Source organism: Erpetoichthys calabaricus, chromosome 1 (genome assembly GCF_900747795.2).
Source record: "Erpetoichthys calabaricus chromosome 1, fErpCal1.3, whole genome shotgun sequence".
Taxonomy (NCBI): domain Eukaryota; kingdom Metazoa; phylum Chordata; class Cladistia; order Polypteriformes; family Polypteridae; genus Erpetoichthys; species Erpetoichthys calabaricus.
The window spans coordinates 348,170,162-348,193,639 of record NC_041394.2 but is presented as its reverse complement, the minus strand read 5'-3'; the positions used below and the strand labels follow the sequence as shown (position 1 = coordinate 348,193,639).

The 23,478-nt window shown below is 41.8% G+C and overlaps 2 protein-coding genes across 2 annotated transcripts in view; both read right to left on the bottom strand.

The window, feature by feature from the left end:
* The window catches only part of LOC114644701 (zinc finger protein 721-like), a 250,513-nt gene that overhangs the window by 170,049 nt on the left and 56,986 nt on the right, over positions 1-23,478 (bottom strand). The gene's annotated exons all lie outside the window — the stretch shown is intronic.
* LOC114669165 (zinc finger protein OZF-like) overlaps positions 1-23,478 on the bottom strand; it is a 44,984-nt gene that overhangs the window by 17,442 nt on the left and 4,064 nt on the right. The window contains exon 2 of the mRNA XM_028825319.2: positions 16,031-16,459. Coding sequence (XP_028681152.2) covers positions 16,031-16,442 — 412 coding nt within the window. The 5' untranslated portion in view covers positions 16,443-16,459. The remainder of the gene's footprint in view (positions 1-16,030; positions 16,460-23,478) is intronic.

The window sequence follows — 23,478 nt, the reverse complement described above, 5'->3', positions numbered from 1 at the left end:
ACCCTTGCAGTGAAGGTCACTGCTAAGTAGTATGGTAGGCAGTAGAACTTTAGGAACCTTTAAAACTCAAATTAATGTCATTTTGCAAGAATTACGCAGATAAAACTGGAGAGCTTTGTTGGGTTGAACGGCTTGTTCTCTTCTAGGATTCTTCCTACATACTTTCCTTACCTTCCATTAATCTTTCCTTCAAATAATTCCATCTATAATAATAATAACAATAATTCTTTGCATTTACATAGCACTTTTCTCACTAGTCAAAGCGCTCAACAATTGCAGGTTAAGGGCCTTGCTCAAGGGCCCAACAGAGCAGAGTCTCTTTTGGTATTTACGGGATTCAAACCGGCAACTTTCTGATTGCCAGTGCAGATCCCTAGCCACAAAGCCACCACTCCTCCTCTGTTCCACAAGAGCCGTTCTCAGAGAACTTTTACTTATTTCATGTACTAGGGGGCTTCGCTCGCCAACCCCTGGCGTTGGGACATGAGAAAGAGTCAGATGTATGAATTAGATATAGAATAGTGTGCAGCTTTGGATGATGCCCATAGAAATAACAAATAGAGTGTTTGTCATATATTAATGTTTTATTGGAATATTTCTTTGTATACAACATTAGCAGTAAAGATGGTGTCTTGTCCTTGAATGAGTCTTCCTTGGCATGGATTATTTATAATTTTAACTTTAACGTCAGATGAACGGCGAACACGTGAGAAGGCAACATAAAGTTGTCCATGTCCAAAAACGGGTTCAGAGAGGTAGATGCCAACCTTGTCCATGGTTTGTCCTTGTGATTTGTTGATGGTCATGGCAAATGCAGGTTTAATGGGGAACTGTCGGCGTTTCAATGTAAAAGGTAATTCTAGCTCAGAACTTGTAAGGTCAATTCTAGGAATGAGAACAGTATTGTTAGCATGTGATCCTGTAAGAACTGTCGCTTGAATAACATTGCGTGTCATGGTGTTGACGACTAACCGTGTGCCATTGCATAAACCCTGTTTTGTGTTAAGGTTTCTTAATAGCATGATTATTGTTCCGTTTTTAAGGGCAAGGTCGTGTTGTGGTAATCCGGCAGGGTTAATAGTGTTCAAATATTCTAAGGGGAAATTTATATGTTCATTGTCGTCATCAGAGTCAACTTTGTCTGAGCTTAGAAAGATCTGTGTCTCTCCAGGAAGTAATGAAATGACTTGGTTATTAATGTGATTAACATTAATATTTTTTGGACATAATATAGTGCGTTGTGTTAACAGGGGTATTTGGTCTAATGTGATTGCTGTTCCAAATATCTCTTTTACTAAGTCGTCTGAGATGAAGGATTGTGGAATGGAAATAATATCTGGGTGAAGTCCATCTGTATTTGTGAGTGTACCATTTCCCAGTTGTATTAGCCAACTGTTATATTCTGGATCTGGACATCGCATGTTTTGTACCAACTGTATTGTTTTAAAGCAATGCCAATTGTCTGCGTATTTTAAGGTGGACTGAACAATAGCTGAGCGCATGGCATGTGGAACAATAGCTAAGCATTGTCTAAAATCTCCTCCTAATAAAAGAACTTTTCCTCCAAAGGGAATATTATTATTCATCAACGTTTGTAGAAGTTTATCAATGGTGTTGAGTAAGTGACTGGATGCCATTGTACATTCATCAATAATTATCAGTTTTGCAAGACGGATGTCTCGGGCATTGCTACTGTGAATGTTCATAGTGGATACTGATGTCTCTGTGATTGGGACCGGTATTTTGAATATTGAGTGACATGTACGACCATTTATTAACAGATTTGCTGCCACTCCGGAGGATCGCAGTCACTGTTAATATGTTTCCTTTTCTGCAGTTGAACGGTTAATAGTGCTTTATTGTAAGGAGATCCACCTATGCTGACACCTATGCTGTCTAGTGTGAAGGTGTTGACGTTCACTTTAGAATATGTGGCTTTGGGTGTCACTTCTTATGGATGTGTGTGTGTGTGGGGGGGGGGGGGGGGGGGGGTGGTGAGGATTGTTGTTGCGCGAGCGTCTTCTTTCTTTTTGTGTTCCTGTGTCTTGTTTGAATCCCCCTCTTTGTGTGTGTCCCGTCCGTTGCTTTTAGGGTCTGTGGGGTGGGCTTCGCTCGCCAACCCCTGGTGTTGGGAATGACAAAGAGCGTGATGTATGAATGAGATATAGAATAGTGTGACGGTGTAGATGATGCAAATAGAAATCAAACAATAAAGTGTGTGGCACAGTGTAAAGGTTTATTTGAAAATTTCTTTGTACACGCCGTTTAAGTGTAAAAGGTAATTCCAGCTCAGAACTTGTAAGGTCATTTAAGATGGTTATTGTTGTGATCAGAGTCAAGTTTGTCAGAGCTTAGAAAGAGTTGTGTCTCTCCAGGAAGTAATGGAATGACTTGGGTATTTATGTTTTCCACAGTAATATTTTTTGGACATAATATAGTGCGTTGTGTTAAAAGGGGCATTTGGTCTAATGAGATTGCTGTTCCAAATGTCTCTGTAACTAAGTTGTCGCAGATAAAGGCTTGAGGAATTGTAATAATATGTGGCTGAAGTCCATCTGTATTGGTGAGTGTACCATCTCTCAGTTGTAATAAGCAATTGTTATGATCTGGTTCTGGACATCGTATCTTTTTTACTAACTATCTTTTGAAAGTAATGCCAATTGTCTGCGTATTTTAAGGTGCACTGAACAATAGCTGAGTGCATGGCATCTGGAAGAATAGCTAATCACTGTGTAAAATCTCCTCCTCATAAAAGTACCTTTCCTCCAAATCGAATATTATTATTCATAAACGTTTGTAGAAGTTTATGAATGGTGTTGAGTAAGTGACTTCATGTCATTGAACATTCATCAATAAACAACATTTTTTCAAGACGGATGTCACGTGCAGTGCCACCGTTAATGTTCATAGTGGATACCGATTTGTAGGATCTAATGCAGTGGATAAAGATTTAACTTTCAGGTACATCGTCAGTTATAAGCTTCTGTAGATATTCAGTATATGAATGTAAAGAAGGCAGTCTAATTTGACCCTTTTGACAACAACGTGTAAATGTATAACTTGTATTGCCAGTTGTTTCTTCAGGGAAGTGAACTGAATGACAATGATTGCAAATGACATTCATTAATCCGAATGAATTTTCCTGGTGTATGTTTTCCTTGTGCCGTTTGAGAGGCGCGTTGTTGCATGTGTAGTATTTGGGACGTGTTGTTTTGGAGCTGTAATCGATTTGCCTGTGCTGTGTGAGAAGCCCGTTGTAGCCTTCGCTGCCATTAACGTATGTCTGAGATGGGAGGTGTTTCGTTTTGAATCCGTGCCTGTTGCGATGCAACACTTTGATTGATAGATTGCGTAATGTGGATCTAGGATGTAGATTTGTGCATATTTGCGTTGTTGATTTGTTTCAGGGTGCACTGTTCCAATGCGATGCAGTATTTGTGCACATATGCGAAAGCAGTATGGGCCATTGCCTTTTGGTGGCCTGATATTTACTCCGGTACATGCAAAAGCAAATGAACTATTGTAGGATCTAATGCAGTTCATAAAGTTTTTACTTTTAGGTACATCGTTAGTTAGAAGCTTTAGTTGAGCTTTGCGTTTTTGGAGTCGAGACATTTTTTCTTATGGATGTGTGGGGGGGATCGTTGTTGCGCGAGCGTTTTGTTTCTTTTTGTGTTCCTGTGTCTTGTTTGAATCCCCCTGTTTGTGTGTGTCCCGTCCCTTGCTTGTAGGGTCTGTGGGGTGGTTTTGTGTTCTTTTTTTTGGTCTTCCATGGGCTTGTTGAATCCCCCTCTTGGTGTGTGTCCCGTCCCGTCCCGTGCCTGTAGGGTGGGGGGGGGGTATGGTCGTGCCTTGCTATTGTGCGCTCGTCTGTTCTTTTTTTTTTGGTGTGTTTAGTTTCGTGTGCAATGTGTTTCGTGCTTTCCCCTCGTTTGAGTACTCTTTTATGTGCCTTTTCCTTATTTTGGTGCTTGTTGAGCCTCATTTTTGTGACTCCTTTCTGTATGTGCTCACTCCTGTTTTCTGTGCTCTTGTCAGACTCTTTTTGCGCCTGCGTCTCTCGCGGCCCCTCATCCGCCTCTCTCCCCCTCTTTGTGTGTCCCGTCCCTTGCTTGTAGGGTCTGTGGGGTGGTTTTGTGTACTTTTTTTTGGTCTTCCATGGGCTTGTTGAATCCCCCTCTTGGTGTGTGTCCCGTCCCGTGCCTGTAGGGTGGCGGGGGTATGGTCGTGCCTTGCTATTGTGCGCTCGTCTGTTCTTTTTTTTTTGTTGTGTTTAGTTTCGTGTGCAATGTGTTTCGTGCTTTCCCCTCGTTTGAGTACTCTGTAATGTTTTTTTTCCTTATTTTGGTGCTTGTTGAGCCTCATTTTTGTGACTCCTTTCTGTATGTGCTCACTCCTGTTTTCTGTGCTCTTGTCGGACTCTTTTTGCGCCTGCGTCTCTCGCGGACCCTCATCCGCCTCTCTCGCCCTCTTTTGTCCGCCTTTCTCGGGTCCTCAGCCGACTCTCGCGGACTGTTTGTTGCGCCGGCGCAGTACGTCTTTTTGCAGCTACGGCCCATGGCCGGATGTGCCTGCGTCCATCATCCGGTTTAGCATTCTCGGTTAGTAATATGGATATAAAGAAAGTACATACCACCATAGTGGAAGTAGGTCCTGGGTGTATTTTCACTGAGCTTTTTATAACAGAAGAATATATATAACACAAGGCTTTAACCTTCAATGCATCATCTTATATAATACATTACCGTGGCTGTTCCGTTTGTCTGTCCAAGATGTTAAATCACCTGTAGTTCATAAAACGTTTGACCTATTGACCTGAAATTTGGTACACATATACTACGTGACGTCTACTATCCACTTTTGGGGTGAGGAGTGACCTCCAAGGTTATTCCTCTTTTTATTTTACTTTATTGCATAATCAACTCTCGGTAGCGGCCTGCTTGGCGGTCGTGCGGTGCTGGCGTACGGGCGCCGTTCTCATTCCCTACCACTTTCATCGTCACTTCCCCTACCTCTTCATATCTTAAATCATTCTTGAGGCAGATTGAACACTTAAATGAAAAATTAAGGAAAACATACTAAGTAATTGCAACACAAACACAGACTTAAGAAACAGTTTTAACACAAAAAGATGCTGATGTTAGAAGAGAAGAAGTGGGCCGCTAGGGTAGAGAAAAGAAGATCTGCTCAGGAAGCAGCAAGCACATCAACCTCTGAGCAAACAAATGCTGAACGTACAGAGAAAGAAAGAGGAGGAAAACTAGGAATGCTCAAGTCAAGTGTATTCGTGCAGTGCGCCGTTACTGGTATATAAATAAATACATGATATACAGTGCATCCGGAAAGTATTCACAGCGCATCACTTTTTCCACATTTTGTTATGTTACAGCCTTATTCCAAAATGGATTAAATTCATTTTTTTCCCTCAAAATTCTACACACAACACCCCATAATGACAACGTGAAAAAAGTTTGAGGTTTTTGCAAATTTATTAAAAATATAAAAATTGAGAAAGCACATGTACATAAGTATTCACAGCCTTTGCCATGAAGCTCAAAATTGAGCTCAGGTGCATCCTGTTACCCCTGATCATCCTTGAGATGTTTCTGCGGCTTAATTGGAGTCCACCTGTGGTAAATTCAGTTGACTGGACATGATTTGGAAAGGCACACACCTGTCTATATAAGGTCCCACAGTTGACAGTTCACGTCAGAGCACAAACCAAGCATGAAGTCAAAGGTATTGTCTGTAGACCTTCGAGACGATTGTCTCGAGGCACAAATCTGGGGAAGGTTACAGAAAAATTTCTGCTGCTTTGAAGGTCCCAATGAGCACAGTGGCCTCCATCATCCATAAGTGGAAGAAGTTCGATACCACCAGGACTCTTCCTAGAGCTGGCCGGCCATCTAAACTGAGTAATCAGGGGAGAAGGGCCTTAGTCAGGGAGGTGACCAAGAACCCGATGGTCACTCTGTCTGAGCTCCAGAAGTCCTCTGTGGAGAGAGGAGAACCTTCCAGAAGGACAGCCATCTCTGCAGCAATCCACCAATCAGGCCTGTATGGTAGAGTGGCCAGACGGAAGCCACTCCTTAGTAAAAGGCACATGGCAGCCCGCCTGGAGTTTGCCAAAAGGCACCTGAAGGACTCTGACCATGAGAAAGAAAAGATTGAACTCTTTGGTGTGAATGCCAGGCGTCACGTTTAGAGGAAACCAGGCACTGCTCATCACCAGGCCAATACCATCCCTACAGTGAAGCATGGTGGTGGCAGCATCATGCTGTGGGGATGTTTTTCAGTGGCAGGGACTGGGACACTAGTCTGGATAAAGGGAAAGATGACTGCAGCAATGTACAGAGACATCCTGGATGAAAACCTGCTCCAGAGCGCTCTTGACCTCCAACTGGGGCGACGGTTCATCTTTCAGCAGGACAACCACCCTAAGCACACAGCTAAGATATCAAAGGAGTGGCTTCAGGAAAACTCTGTGAATGTCCTTGAGTGGCCCAGCCAGAGCCCAGACTTGAATCCGATTGAACATCTCTGGAGAGATCTTAAAATGGCTGTGCACCAACGCTTCCCATCCAACCTGATGGAGCTTGAGAGGTGCTGCAAAGAGGAATGGGCGAAACTGGCCAAGGATAGGTGTGCCAAGCTTGTGGCATCATATGCAAGAAGACTTGAGGCTGTAATTGCTGCCAAAGGTGCATCGACAAAGTATTGAGCAAAGGCTGAATACTTATGTACATGGGATTTCTCAGTTTTTTTATTTTTAATAAATTTGCAAAAACCTCAAGTAAACTTTTTTCACGTTGTCATTATGGGGTGTTGTGTGTAGAATTTTGAGGGAAGAAAATGAATTTAATCCATTTTGGAATAAGGCTGTAACATAACAAAATGTGGAAAAAGTGATGTGCTATGAATACTTTCGGGATGCACTGTAAATAAGCATTCTTGTCTTGGTAAAGTCTGGAGGACAAGAACATACTGACCTTACAAGTGGACAAACAGATGACTCACACTTCCTAATGCTTTCTGGGCTGAATATTTTTTGCAGGTAACTCAATTTTCTGAATAGCACACAAAGACTCCTAGACTTACTGACTGGCAGGCCCCAGTCTGTCAGGATTGGTAATAAGATCTCAGCCACCATTATCACAAACTCAGGCACCCCAAAGGGATGCGTCCTCAGCCCCATCCTCTACACCCTGTTCACCCACAACTGTTTCGCCTCCCACATAGATAACATCATCCTAAAGTTCACAGACGACACCGCAGTGATAGGACGCATCACTGGTGGGGATGAGGCAGCCTACAGAAGGGAGGTGGACAGTCTAGCGTCAGGGTGTGAGGACAACAGCCTCACCCTCAACACAGACAAGACGAAGGAGATGATAGAGGACATGAGGAAGGAGAGGAGACCTCACCGGCCACTGTTCATCCGAGGGCTTGAAGTGGAGAGGGTGAGCAGCATTAAATACCTGGGCATCTACATCAGTGAGGACCTCACTTGGACACTTAGCACCACACAGCTGGTCAAGAGGGCTCAACGGCGGCTGTACTTTCTGAGGAGGCTGAGGAAGTTTGGTATGTTGACTAAGATCCTCGGCAACTTTTACAGCTGCATTGTTGAGAGCATCTTGACCAGCTGCATCACCGTGTGGTACGGCAACACTACTGCTATGGGCTGCAAACGCCTGCAGAGAGTGGTAAAGACTGCTGAGAAGATCACCAGGACCCCACTGTCTTCTCTGCAGAGCATCTACAACTGCAGAGTCTGCAAGAGAACTGCCTCGATCCTCAGGGACCCCACCCACCCCCACCCCCAACACGAACTGTCCACACTTCTACCCTCAGGCAGGAGGTATAAGAGTATGAAATGCAGGACTTCCAGGATAAAGCACTTTTTCTTTCCCATGGCCATTAGTCTCCTAAATAACTGACTGGAGTTTATAACTGTGGTCCACCTCATTCTATCTAACTCACACACCTGTAACTTTATTTGACTTGTCCATCACACACCTACCTGCACATTACACTTTATGCTGCCTCTGTTACTTATTATCTATCTGCTACTTATTATTTATGTTTATCTTTATCCATTGGTTTGTTAACCATTGGTATTTGGTATGGACAGCAAAGAAAGAATTGTACAGGGAAACGTGTTTCCTTACTGTGCACATGATAATAAACTTTGAACTTGAGGCAAAGGTTTCACATGAAAATCAACATAAAACGGCTGTTGCTGGTGTCTGTTCAGCGTCTCTTGTAGCTGTGTTGGGGCAGCTCGATGGCTGGTAGAAATGCGTGGTAGGCTGGTTGCCTGGCCTGTCTTCACGTGGCAGTGTGACGCAATCTGGTTTGTAACTCATGTCAATGTAAGTGGAGGACTTTACAGGTGAACGTTGCTGGAGGTGCATCAGCTACACAAGAGTGTTCAGCACCACTATCAACTAGCAACCGATCAACTGAAGCCAGTACCTCACTTTCGTTTTTGATCTCCATCTCCAGATCACTTGCATCAAAATCGGAGTCCGACAAGTCCGATTCGACGATAATATGCAAAATGTCATCCATGGTGTGCTTTGGTCTCTCGCCAGATGTTGATGCCATTTTAGAGGGAGGTTGTTTGTTCTTCGCTACTCACACATGTGCAAGTAATCGAGGTCAAATCAATGAAGCTACCCAGCCTTCCAGCAAAGAGAGTTGAACTAAAACATAACAGCGAGTTTTGTTGCCATTTACGGCCGATTACCGTCCTCTACCACCGAACTGCGACAAAAGTCCACATCTGCCCTGAAAGGGTTAAAATGAGAAATATACCATATGGTATTGCTTCTGTTGCTACTTTCCTTCTTGGCAAATCTGCAAGGCCTCTCTTACATACAAGTGTAAACAAATACTAAATGATACAAAATATATTAAACAATTGCTGTTTATCATTAGGGCGGCACGGTGGCGCAGTGGGTAGCGCTGCTGCCTCGCAGTTGGGAGACCTGGGGACCCGGGTTCGCTTCCCGGGTCCTCCCTGCGTGGAGTTTGCATGTTCTCCCCGTGTCTGCGTGGGTTTCCTCCGGGCGCTCCGGTTTCCTCCCACAGTCCAAAGACATGCAGGTTAGGTGGATTGGCGATTCTAAATTGGCCCTAGTGTGTGCTTGGTGTGTGGGTGTGTTTGTGTGCATCCTGCGGTGGGTTGGCACCCTGCCCGGGATTGGTTCCCTGCCTTGTGCCCTGTGTTGGCTGGGATTGGCTCCAGCAGACCCCCGTGACCCTGTGTTCGGATTCAGCGGGTTGGAAAATGGATGTTTATCATTAAGGGAACACTGAATACAAAATTTTATCAAGAAATATGGTAGAAGAACGTCAGGGTAATGGAAGCTTAGCAAAAAGTGTGAGATGAAACAAAGGAAGAAATCGACAACTGGATGGAAAAGAAAATGGTGAAAATGGCCAGAGTCCTTAGGAAAGGGTGAATGGGCTACAATTCAATGCTGATCAGCAGCTACAGGGTACGTCTGGTGGAGGTGATTGCTGCTAAAGGAGGGTCAACAAGTTTGTAAAGATGGTGGTCACAGTCTAGACCAGTGGTGTTCAACTCCAGAACTGGACGGCTGCAGTTTTTCATTCTAACCATCTTCTTCATTAGTGACCAGTTTTTGCTGCTAATTAACTTTCTGCCTTTATTTTAATGAACTTGACTCAGGTCCCTTAGTTCTTTATTTTTCTTTAATTAGCAGCCAAACAATAATGAGACCCAAAACAACTGCCACATCACTAGCTAACCACATTATCTGAACATAAAGAAAGGGTCTCAGTAAGGTTGATCTCTCAGGTCACCAAAATATTTTGACGGTGTTCTTAGAAAAAACAGAAAAAATCAACAGTTTTGGAAATGTCTGCTGTGGCAGAATGAGAGCAGCAAGAAGCTGTGGAATTAAATAACGGGTTTAATTAACAGCAAGAATCAGCTTCTTGTTAAGAAAATGGTTGGAGTTTCAAGCCCCAGTTTAGCTGGTCATTTCTTGGCTCGGTTCACATCTCATTTCTGTTTGGCTGCTATTTAATGAAGAAAAGAATCAATTCAGAGGACTGAATCCTTAAAAACAGGGCTATGAAAATGATGGGAAAAGAAGCTAATGAGCAGTGAAACTGGTCACTGATTAGAAAAAGGGTGAGAATAAAAACCTGCAGCCAGTGTGGCCCTCCAGGCATGGAGTTGGACATGTGGTCTAGACCGGGGTAGGCAACGTCGGTCCTGGAGTGCCACAGTATGTGCAGGTTTTTGTTCCAACCCAGTTCCTTAACGAGAACTCAATTATTGCTGATTAAGCACATATTGCTTAAGTGACATTTTAATGCTTCATTTTAGTGGTCTCGCTTGTTAAGGTTCTCCAACCTTAATTGCTTATTTCAATCTTAAACTGCTGCATTCAGTGTTTTAATTGCTCCTTATTAGCAATAAGATGTAAAACAGGGGTAGGCAATGTCGGTCCTGGTGAGCCGCAGTGGCTACAGGTTTTCATTCAACCCAATTGCTTAATTAGAAACCAATCATTGCCAATCTCAGATCTTATTTAATTTTATGGCTTGTTAGTCTGTGCAATGTAAGGCTCTTATATCGTAGATTTTTTTCCTTTCCAAGGATATCATCCAAATGATTTGAAGCCTAAAACAGATCATTTTCAGTCTGTCACATTTTTCTATTAAGTGTTTTATTAAATCAAACCGTGCATGATGAACACACACAGATGTAATTGGAAAAAAGCTAGCTGGAGAACTGCTGGCTGCTTTGTCTTTTACATCTTATTGCTAATAAGGAGCAATTAAAACACTGAATGCAGCAGTTTAAGATTGAAATAAGCAATTAAGGTTGGAGAACCTTAACAAGCGAGACCACTAAAATGAAGCATTAAAATGTCACTTAAGCAATATGTGCTTCATCAGCAATAATTGAGTTCTCGTTAAGGAACTGGGTTGGAACAAAAACCTGCACATACTGCGGCTCTCCAGGACCGACATTGCCTACCCCTGGTCTAGACTGTGAACGTTTAAACAAAGTGTCCAGGACTGAGAAGGAGGAGTGTAATTTTTTACTTTACGTTTGAGACAATTGTTTTGTCGGTTTTTTGGGGACTGAAATGAAGATCAGATCACACTGTTAGGGAGAGCTGACAAATAGATCCAGAGAAATTTCCAAAGGATTCATAAACTTTCTTGCAACTGTACATTTGTGTGGCACTCTTTATCAAGGACAGGCTTAGGCCGGGTTTATACTTCACGCAACGCATGCTCCAGTGGACGCTACCGATACGCAAACGTTGTACTGTGTATACTCGTGCACGTACTTTACGTAAATCTGGAAGATTTCAGCAGGTAGCAGTGATAGTTATCACTGTGAGAAAAGGTTTGGCTTCACCGTGTTGTGAATTGCCTTAAACATCCATTAAATTCCAATGACACCTTACCGCAATATCTCTGAAAAGGATGTTTAATCATTACATCCATCAATCCTGGGATGCGCCCATTCCAGCAAACATTGGGCACGAGGCAGAAACAATCCCTGGATGGGGCATCAGCTCATCGCAAGGTGAATACAAGCAGTCACATACAGTGGTGTCATTTTAGCATCACTAATATTCCCCAAACCTTCATGTGTTTGGACAGAAACTGGAGCTCACTGTGGAAACCTACCAGGAAAACATGCAAACTCCAGGCAGGGAATACCAGCGACGTGACTCCCTGTGAAACAGCAGTGTTACTGCTCCACCCCCGTTTCACCCCCATGTGTGTAATTATTAACAGTATTCATTTTTTAAATGAAGTTAATTTATCTGTAAAATGTAATACACAGTCATATGAAATAGTTTGGTAACCCATCTCAACCTGCATAATACTTTACTCTCCTTTCATCAAAAAAAGATAACAGTGGTCTGTCTTTCATTTCCTAGGAACATCTGAGTACTGCAGTGTTTACTGAACAAAGATTTTTAGTGAAGCAGTATTTAGTTGTATGAAATTAAATCAAATGTGAAAAACTGGCTGTGCACAAATGTGAGTCCCCTTGTAATTGTGCCGATTTGAATGTCTGTCACTGCTCAATGCTGATTACTTGTAACACCAAATTGGTTGGATGAGCTCAATAAGCCTTGAACTCCATAGACAGGTGTGTCCAATCACGAGATATTGTGAGCTGCAAAGCTAATCGTACCCCCAAAAGATACAGACGCCCCTGGGAAAACCCCTACGAAACATAGACAGACTACCTTTACATTTCTCCTTTCCCTTCTGGCTGGCTGTCGCGTGGTCTGCCTCTCGCGCGGTGCTCCGCCTTCTCAAAAAGCCTGCACGGGCTTCTCTCGGTTGTTAAACTGATTTCTTGCTTCTCCTTATCCCTCTCAAAAACTGTCATCTCTGAATTGTCATGGAGGAGGACGTTTAAACGTTTGAAAAGAGACAAATGTTTGTTTGCAGTGTTTTGAATAAAGTTCCTTTCTTTTCTACAACCTCCTGTGTCACTGTGCAAATCTGTGACCCAAGCGTGACAATATAAAGGTATTTAAGGTGGTCAATTGCAAGTTGTGCTTCCCTTTGACTCTCCTCTGAAGAGTGACAGCATGGGATCCTCAAAGCAACTCTCAAAAGACCTGAAAACAAAGATTGTTCAGTCTCATGGTTTAGGGGAAGGCTACAAAAAGCCATCTCAGAGGTTTAAACTGTCAGTTTCAACTGTAAGGAATGGAATCAGGAAATGGAAGGCCACAGGCACAGTTGCTGTTAAACCCAGCAGGTCTGGCAGACCAAGAAAAATACAGGAGTGGCATATGTGCAGGATTGTGAGAATGTTTACAGACAATCCACAGATCATCTACAAAGACCTGCAAGAACATCTTGCTGCAGATGGTGTATCTGTACATTGTTCTACAATTCAGTACAATTTGCACAAAGAACATCTGTATGGCAGGGTGATGAGAAAGAAGCCCTTTCTGCACTCACGCCACAAACAGAGTCGCTTGTTGTATGCAAATACTCATTTAGACAAGCCAGATTCATTTTGGAACAAAGTGCTTTGGACTGATGAGACAAAAATGGAGTTATTTGGTCATAACACAAAGCGCTTTGCATGGCGGAAGAAGAACACCGCATTCCAAGAAAAACACCTGCTACCTACTGTCAAATTTGGTGGAGGGTCCATCATGCTGTGGGGCTGTGTGACTAGTTCAGGAACTGGGGCCCTTGTTAAAGTCGAGGGTCGGATGATTTCAATCCGACATCATCAAATTCTTCAGGATAATGTTCAAGTATCAGTCACAAAGTTGAAGTTACGCAGGGGTTGGATATTCCAACAAGACAATGACCCAAAACATAGTTGGAAATCTACAAAGACATTCATGCAGAGGGAGAAGTACAATGTTCTGGAATGGCCGTCACAGTCCCGACTTGAATATCATCGAAAATCTATGGGATGATTTGAAGCAGGCTGTCTATTCCCAGCAGCCATCAAATTGAACTGAACTGGAGAGATTTTGTATGAAAGAATGGTCAACAATACCTCCATCCAGAATCCAGACACTCATCAAAGGCTATAGGAGGACAGCGTCTAGAGGTGTCCATTAGATTTGCGAAAGGAGGCTCAACTAAGTATTGATGTCATATCTCTGGTGGGGGGCCCAAATTTATGCACCTGTCTAATTTTGTTATGATGCATATTGCATATTTTCTGATAATCCAATAAACTTATTGTCACGGCTGAAATACTACTGTTTCCATAAGGCATGTCATATTAAAAGCAAGCTCAGCCAATGATAAACAGAAATCCAAAGAATTAAGAGGGGCTCCCAAATTTTTTCATATGACTGTACATACTTGAATGCATTTCATCATGAAAGTGATATCAAGTACAAATCTAAGGATTCTAAATGTGCAGAGAGCTGGAATATCATAAATGTAACGTGTTCTGTATGGCGATTGCTGCTGACCATTCAGGAGGAAGCCCCACAAGCTCATAACGATTAACAACTGGGTCGGTTTTAAGAGGACGTTTACGATAGTCTACATCAAAGATAAAATAAACTACGACTTTAAAGTGGACATTTCCCAAATTTCCACTTAAATCACAAAATACAACTTTTCACCACGTTTAGTTTTTTTCTCTGTGGCTCAAATACGCCGCCATACGTTCGGATGCTGTTGTGAAGTTGCAAAAAAGACGGCACAGAAGATGGTATGTGAGACTTTGTGATCATGTCATTACAATCGGGAATATATGACACTTGAATATAAAAGCATCACGAATGCATTTGTATGTTGGAATTTTGCTTCAACACATCGAACCATTCATCAAACATCGAACCAGGCACATCGATCCCATAGGATCCACAAAGCGGCTTTCTGTCACATGTTGATAGTAGACAGAGACTCTGACGTCACATTTCGACTTTTATCACACTGCGCCCCCCAACTTTCTGCTGGTAATGCAACTCGCGCATGAGTCGCGTTAATTTCTGAGGACATGCTCAGAGGAAGTGTCAAATGAACACTGGGAATGCATGGCAGCCATGATGCGTACGCGTACTGAGCGTTAAGTATAAATGAGCCCTTAGCCCAGGGGTCTCCAACACATCTCTTGCGAGCTACTGGTAGCTCGCAACCCCTTTCCAAGTAGCTCACCAAAGGGTTAATGAATCCTGTATAAATTTGAAAACTTGATTAGTCAAATTTGTGGTGGGCGATCTTTCCAAAAAATCATATGGCGATCCTTTTAACACAAAATCACGATCCACAATCTTAATTGCAATCTATCTTTTCAATGTGGCATACGCTTAAGAGAATATCTGGACTCAAACTCATTAAGACCTAAGTAACACTTTATTTTAAATATCAAACAAAGTTGAATTCAATTGTTCTCTCGTTCGCTAGCTAAGCGGAGTTAAGTAACACTCCTCGAAGCTGGCGAGTGAGTGAGGAAGGCCCCCCTGCTCAGCCCCACTGCGTGTTTCTTGGATTTGTGCAAATAAATCGGTACCACAAGCGAACTGTGATACATAGCGAAATGAGAGAAGTCGCAAAATCAATCGGAATGTTCAAGCTAATTATAGAAAAAAACGTTTAGTTCTCTCGTGAAAAGCGGACAGACGTACAGACAAAGAGACATTGTATTTTATATATTAGTAAACCTTCAAAATAATGCGCACTTAAAAGTCTCAACAGCATTCTCAGCACTTCTGGAGCTTAGTAGAGCCAGATAACTAGAAGAATCTTCACCAAGCAGCTCTGAAAATGTCTGCTTTGTTTGGGTCTCCATACCTCTGTGAGTCTGACATGAATGTCCTGAAATCAAAGTTCAGAGCAAGACTGACAGATGAACACTGAAATGACTCCATCAGAGTGAATCTCAGGGACTCCACTCCACCATACACCTCAGTGCCAGTCATCTGACTAACTAAAAAAACACATCAAACATGCAACTGGACCTGTGAAAAAAAGTGACACAGTGACATGTGACAAAATGACAAATGAAGAAGTCAGATCTGTGTATTTGGAATTGCATTGTTTTGTTCTGACAGCATTCATGTTTTAACTCAATAGTGTGAGATACACTAGAAAATGCATACAGACGTACAAAATACACTTGCAGGTGAACTAAATATTTTTTGTGGATGTTTTAATGCAAAATGTGAGTTAACACCAACATTTTGTAAATGTTCAGGCAAAACAAGCGTATTCACTTTGTTTGGGTTGAAATAAGCTAAGAGAATAAAGTTAGAAAGCATGAGGAGCTCTCTGCCATTTTCGTTTTGTAAAAGTAGCTCTCAGGCGTAAAAAAAGGTTCGAGATCCCCGGCTTATTAGAGTGTTTGCATAACGTTACAACTGTAATGGAAGAACAGTAAATCACCTTACAGGAACATAGAGGAATTTTCACATGACACTAAACACACAATAAAACTCATCAATATCACCCCATTTCTAGGTTTCCCCTAAAAAGCACTAGACTGCCATTTAACGCTTTTGACCTTTTTTTTTTTTAAACTTACCTTTTCCAGATTTCTCTGAAAGCGGCTGATCTTCTAGAGTTTCTTCACTCTCCTCTGTGTCAGACGGTGATGATTCAGACTTCACATTGATGGAAGACTCAGGAGATGAAGAGTGTGTGCTTTGATAAGAGGCTAACACGGTTGCTGCATCATCTTGATATCCATAATGATGGTCGTCTTCCTTAATGCCCTCCACACTTGTAAGGATGTCAGTCACACTGTTGACAGAGTTCTCTTCAGGCTCTTCTTTAATGGCCACTGACCAGAATTCACAGTCATCCTCCTCCTTAATGCCCAGACTCTCCTGTTTTGGGTGGACAGGCTCCCAATCACAGTTCTCCTCCTTAACATTTACGATCCTTGTCTCCATGACATTTAGGTCAACCTCACACATCTCCTCTTTTATATCCATCTGGGTGTTATTTCTCTCTGTTGAAAAAGAAAAAAAATTTTAATTTTGATTTAACATTTGATTTTCATTTTTATAACACCCACTCCGTCACAGTTTAGATCAAGTCAGACAGTTCACAGCACTTTGACAGCAACTCATGACTCTTCACATCAAACGGTAAGGAGGAAAACAAATCTGGGAGTGCAGTGAAGGTCCAACCGGCTGGAAGAAGAGCATCTCGTAAAGTGGGGACTTAGCAGCACTCAGGCCTGGCATTACAGAGACAGCAATAATTAAGAGATCCAGCTCATATTTCAAGGTGCACCTCCCAGTATGCACGAGAACGCGTATTGTGGGATGTTAGCAGTGTGTTTGTATTTCCTTGTTTGTTATTTTTTTTTGTTCTTTATTTCGCCTTATACAATTTCTTGTATTAGGAATTTGGTAGTTTTCGCATACCCCTTGGAGTCAGAGCGCAAGGTCAGCCATTGTACAGCGCCCCTGGAGCAATTACAGGTTAAGGGCCTTGCTCAAGGGCCCAGCAGAGCAGGATCTCTTTTGGCAGTGATGGGGATTCGAACCGGCAACCTTCGGGATACCAGTGCAGATCCTTAGCCTCAGAGCCACCACTCCGCCCTGAGGAGTTATAATAATGGCAATAACTGAGAATTTCTAATATGCCATATCGGTCACAAAGTGTGCGTTAATGACCAGAGATGGGTTTATCTGCATTTGACTTGCATTGTGTGTTTGTTATATGTTAAGACACAATGTTGTCTAAAGTGTACTGTTCAGCATTTATAAATTGGGAATGTGTCTTAATGTTATTTACATTCAGCAATATTCTTTCAATAATAGTTTATGTTGTTACATCAGTGTACTTTACTGTAAGTTTACGGATACTGTTTACTGATTCGGGTCTCATACTGCCAATAAGCTATTGACTAATTGGAGTAATACTGACATCTAGTGGATTTTGTGTAATTTACCAATATGTTTTATGTATTCTTTTTTATTGTAGACTACACAAACAAATACATATAGCTATTCAAATACAGGTGTAATATCTTTGAATAAATAAGTCAATTTCGTTCGGAGCTACTGTGTGGAATTCACTGCATCATTTACCAGTGTCCTGAGCGACACTCCGCAGTGAACACTAAAAGTCCTGAGCTCATCACAGATACTGCAGTCCTTTGTTACAACTTGGACTAAATAGACAATGTTGTTGGAGTCCCGGAATTGTGTTATGAAGGATGTTGAGGAATGTTCACACAGGTAAGGCCTCACAATTGTGTTAACAAACAGTATCATGTCAGAGGGGTGCAACAATTGAACTTGCTGAAATATACGGTTTGTGACAGGAAAAAATTAACAAGACAGATAATGGATTTGCTAGCTTAGAGTGACATGTGTTGTCGATCATAGACACCTTTGATCTATAGTGCAAAGTCAGACTAAGACCTTTACCTGGTAAATAGTTCAAGCCAAACATAAAATTGCTATCCAGTCAGCCTTTAACCTGGTGAGCCAATCACTATGTTTGACTGCAGAAACAGATTTTATTAACCCCTTGTCCCCATTATCATACTTAATGCATTAGTTTAATTTGCAATACATCCATTGACTATCTATGACAACTTGGTGGAAACAAAGTACAGCTATCCCTTGTTATATCAATATCTATATCCATATCTACAGTATATCTCCATAGATCTATATCATATATAGATAGATAAAGAGAGAGATCATACCAATATCGATCGATCCATCCATCCATCCATACACACACACACACACACACACACACACACATATATATACACAAAAGGGAATACACCCGTCACATTTTTGTAAATATTTTATTCTATCTTTTCATGGGACAACACTGAAGATATGACACTTTGATCCCAATGTAAAGCAGTCCGTGTACAGCTTGTATAATAGTGTAAATTTGCTGTCCCCTCAAAATAACTCAACACACAGCCATTAATGTCTAAACCGCTGGCAACAAAAGTGAGTGCACCCCTAAGTGACAAATGTTCAAATTGTGCCAAATTAGCCATTTTCCCTCCCCGGTGTCATGTGACTCGTTCATGTTACAAGGTCTCTGGTGTGTTACATTTGGTGTTATCGCTCTCACACTCTCTCATACTGGTCACTGGAAGTTCAACATGGCACCTCATGGCAAAGAACTCTCTGAGGATCTGAAAAAAAGAATTGTTGCTCTACATAAAGATGGCCTCGGCTATAAGAAGATTGCCAACACCCTGAAACTGAGCTGCAGCACGGTGGCCAAGACCATACAGCGGTTTAACAGGACAGGTTCCACTCGCCATGGTCGACCAAAGAAGTGCAGTGCACGTGCTCAGCATCATATCCAGAGGTTGTCTTTTGAAAATAGACGTATGAGTGCTGCCAGGGGTCAGCCTGTCAGTGCTCAGACCGTACGTTGCACACTGTATCAAATTGGTCTGCATGGCTGTCGTCCCAGAAGAAAGCCTCTTCTGAAGACAAGCAGACTAAGGACATGGATTATTGGAACCATGTGGTCTGATGAGACCAAGATAAACTTATTTGGTTCAGAAGGTGACAAGCTTGTGTGGTGACAACCAGGTGAGGAGTACAAAGACAAGTGTGTCTTGCCTACAGTCAAGCATGGTGGTGAGTGTGTCATGGTTTTGGGCTGCATGAGTGCTGCCTGCACTGGGGTGCTACAGTTCATGGAGGGAACCATGAATGCCAATATGTACTGTGACATACTGAAGCAGAGCATGATCCCCTCCCTGGGCCGCAGGGCAGTATTCCAACATGATAACAACCGCAAACACACCTCCAAGACGACCACTGAGAGTAAAGGTGCTGAACTGGCCAAGCATGCCTCCAGACCTAAACCCTATTGAGCATCTGTGGGGCATCCACAAACGGAAAGTGGAGGAGCACAAGGTCTCTAACATCCACCAGCTCCGTGATGTTGTCATGGAGGAGTGGAAGAGGATTCCAGTAGCAACCTGTGAAGCTCGTGTGAACTCCATGCCCAAGAGACTTAAGGCAGTGCTGGAAAATAATGGTGGCCACACAAAATATTGACACGTTGGGCACAATTTGGACATTTTTGACTTAGGGGTGTTCTCACTTTTGTTGCCAGCGGTTTAGACATTAATGGCTGTGTGTTGAGTTATTTTGAGGGGATAGCAAATTTACACTATTATACAAGCTGTACTCGGACTACTGTACCAAACTGACATATCTTCAGTGTTGTCCCATGAAAAGATAGAATAAAATATTTACAAAAATGTGAGGGGTGCAGTCACTTTTGTGAGATACTAATATTTTATATATATCTCCATATCTCAATATATCTATATCTATCAATATATAGATCTATCTCTATCTATCCATCTCTTATAGATTATATATTACATATACACACATTATTATATATATATATATATATATATATATATATATATATATATATATATATATATATAAATAGAAAGATATATTTATATTTCTATATATATCTATCAATATCTCTATATAGATAGAGATTTTTTTTATCTCCCTCTCTCTAGTTCTAACATTTTATTGAATTTATTAAAAGCAAGTAACATTCCATAGAAGCAAGTCAAACCTGACAAAGCTACATTCAAATCAAATGAACACCCACCCATGAGAGAGAGAGAGCTTGGCCAACAGAGAGAGTAAAATTTGAAGAGTAGGGAAAAAATAAAAAAGGGAAGACAATTTTCTTCCCCAATTTAAATGCTTATTCAAAAATCCTGCCAGGTTTTGAAAAAGTGCTGCACAGATCCTCTAAGTGTGAATTTGATTTTTTTCCAGTTTCAAATAATATATAACATCAGTTACCCACTGACTTAAAAGGAGAGTTAGGATTCTTCCAGTTGAGCAACATAGGTCTATGTGCCAATAATGAAGTAAAGGCAATCACAGTTTGTTTGTTCTTCCCCACTTTAAACCCATCTGGAAGAACACCAAGCACAGCTATTAGTGGATTAGGAGGGATTGTGACACCAAGGCTGTCTGATGAATGTTAATTTGGCGCAGGCCCAAAACATGAGGCCTAGTGAAGCTGGGCCTTGATTGCAACATTCACAGTTTGGCTATTGTCCTGGAAACATTTTGGACAATTTTAAATGAGACAGATATGCTTGAGAGAAGATTTTAAGCTGAATAATTACATGCTGTTATATCAGTATAAGCTGTTCCAGAAAACTTCTGTCTGTCCATTTTTTTAACCCACATATCCACGCCAGAATTACATGGAAGCTGAAGCCTACACCAGCAATCACTGAGCACAAGGCAGAAACAAAAATCCAGCAGGGAGCCAGTCTGCCGCAGGGTGAACACACACACACACACACACACACACACACACTCGGCTCAATGCCAGTCCCCCTACCTTGAATGTCTTTGCAACTCTCTTTCAGTGTTGCCAGTTCTGCATTTTCTTTGTCCATCTAAGCTATTTGTGTTGTCATCTGTGGGGTAAACAAATGGGCATTTTGGGGCTACATCTTTAAAAGCAATACTGCATTTTAGGCAATTTTACAAACCCCCTCATACTCCACCTCATTTTTACCATACTTTTCATTCTTCTGGCACACCTTCCACTGCTACTTGCCCTTGTACTGTATATTGTCTTGACCACTGTAAAATCTATGGGGGGGTGGGGGTAGAAACGGGACTGCTGGGTGATGGTATATAAATCCATTCTTTCATTCTGAATTAACTCTGAGGGGCCATGGGACCCCCAGGGGCTTTGATGGTATGATGGTGTGGCGGAGTGGTGGCTCCGAGGCTAGGGAGCTGCACTGGCAATCGGAAGGTTGCCGGTTCGAATCCCATAAATGCCAAGAGACTCTGCTCTGTTGGGCCCTTGAGCAAAGCCCTTAACCTGCAAGTGTCGAGTGCTTTGAGTAGTGAGAAAAGTGCTATAGAAACACAAAGAATTATTATTATTATAACTGACCTTCTTGCCTTCCAGTGTGGCATTTCATCTGCATCAGGCATGGGGATATTTTATGAGGCAAATTTGCTATGTTTAAGCGGTCCTTGAGCTATAATTTATTTCCTTGTAACCTCACCACGATGTCTAATAGAACAGAAACACAAACTGAAGTCATTGGGATATGGGAAGAAAAACCAGCGTAACTGTGCAGGGCAGGAACAAACTATGGGCCATCGTAGGGCACCGGAATATGTACCCAGAACCGTAATAAGTTAGTCAAGTCCACTTTTATTTATACAGCACATTTAAAACAATAGAAGATGACGAAAGTGCTGCACAGCTCCCATAACCACACCAAATACATATATAGATACAATAAATAAATATACCAAAAATAAATACTTACCGTACATACAAATTTAAAAAGCTAAAGGTAAAAAGATATGCACTTTTAAATCCAACCTGAAAGCCTAAAAGCTGGTGCTAACCTCAGATAAAAACAACTCAGATTTTACAACTTCGGGGCAGCTACTGCAAAAACACGGCCCCCTCTAAGCTTAAGTCTGGACCGATAACGTCTGGTCAGAGGACCTCAGTGGTTGTGAAGGAGAGTAAGGGTGTAAGAGGTCAGTGAGATAAGAAGGGGAGTAAGAAAACAAACAAACAGTCAGATTTTAAACTCAGGCCTGTAGGAAGCCAGTGAACTGAAGCTAAGACTGGTGTGAAGTGATTCAGTGTTTGTGAGCCTGTTAGGAGTCTGGCAACAGCGTATTGGACAAGCGAGGGATGACCGACTAACTCCTGTGTGTAAGGACTTCCAGCAGTCAAGCTGAGAAGAGACAAACGCATTCATTAGTTTTTCAAAATCAAGCACAGAAAGGAAGCAAATACACAAAGCTAATTGAAACAGGCTGTACCAATGGAGTTATTCTGTTCATCAAACTTGAGGGCATCATCACAAATCACACCAAGATTTTATTGTGAAATGTTCACCACCGCAGGTCGCTCAAAGCACTAAGATCAAATGGAGGAGCACAAGCAAGATCAGAAGGTGCAAAACACACAATCTGTTTGTTAGTCATTTAAACTCAGAAAATTTAGTGACACCCATATTTTAAATTTTTCCCATACATTTCAAGAAAGGTTTAAGAGAATTTTGTTTTAATCTGTTTCAGTGGAAGATACATCTGTGTACCATCTGCATAGCAGTGGAAAGAAATAATATGTTAAAAAAAAAAATAAAACCTAACGGCAATCTGTACAATGAGTTTGGTGTACCAGTCCACTAAACCTGGGCATCTAAAGAAAAAGGGTGGAATCAAATAAAAAGGACACACATGGAAACTGCATATAGACTGTAAGATTCATTCTTCTGGAACTGAAAGGCATAAACACCAACAACAATTCTCTCTTAATCATCAACTGGCATTACTGATTTTAAGCTGTAGCACCAAACTGTTCTTTTTAATTTAATTTATTAAAAGCCTGTAACATCCCATACAATCAAGTCAAACAACAAAACTGAATTCAAATCAACCCCTACGCATGAGAAAGAGAGGAAGGCCAACAAACACAGATAAACTACTGAGAGTAGTAAAGAGAGAAAGGAGTCTTTTCTCCCAATACTGCCTGATGAAGGGGCCTCAGCTGCCTCGAAAGATGGTATTTGTAATCTATTTAGTTAGCCAATAAAAGTTGTCATTTCACCCTACTTTCTCCTGTATCAATCTATGGCTAACACAGTACAACACTCTACTGTTCTCAATATAAAAGCTTATTCTAAAATGTTACTGATTACATCCTGCCAGGTTTTTAAACAGTTTAGAGCAGATCCTCTAATGGAGAATTTCAAATAGTATAACATCAGTTACCCACTGACTTAGAATAGGAGAGATAGAATTCTTCCAGCTGAGCAAGATAAGTCTACGTGCCAGTAGTGAAGTAAAGGCAATCACAGTTTGTTTGTCCTTCTCCACTTTAAACCCCTCTGTGAGCCCACCAAACACAGCTGTTAGTGGATTAGAAGGGATCGGGACACCAAGACTGTCTGATGAATGTTAATTTGGCGCAGGCCCAAAACAT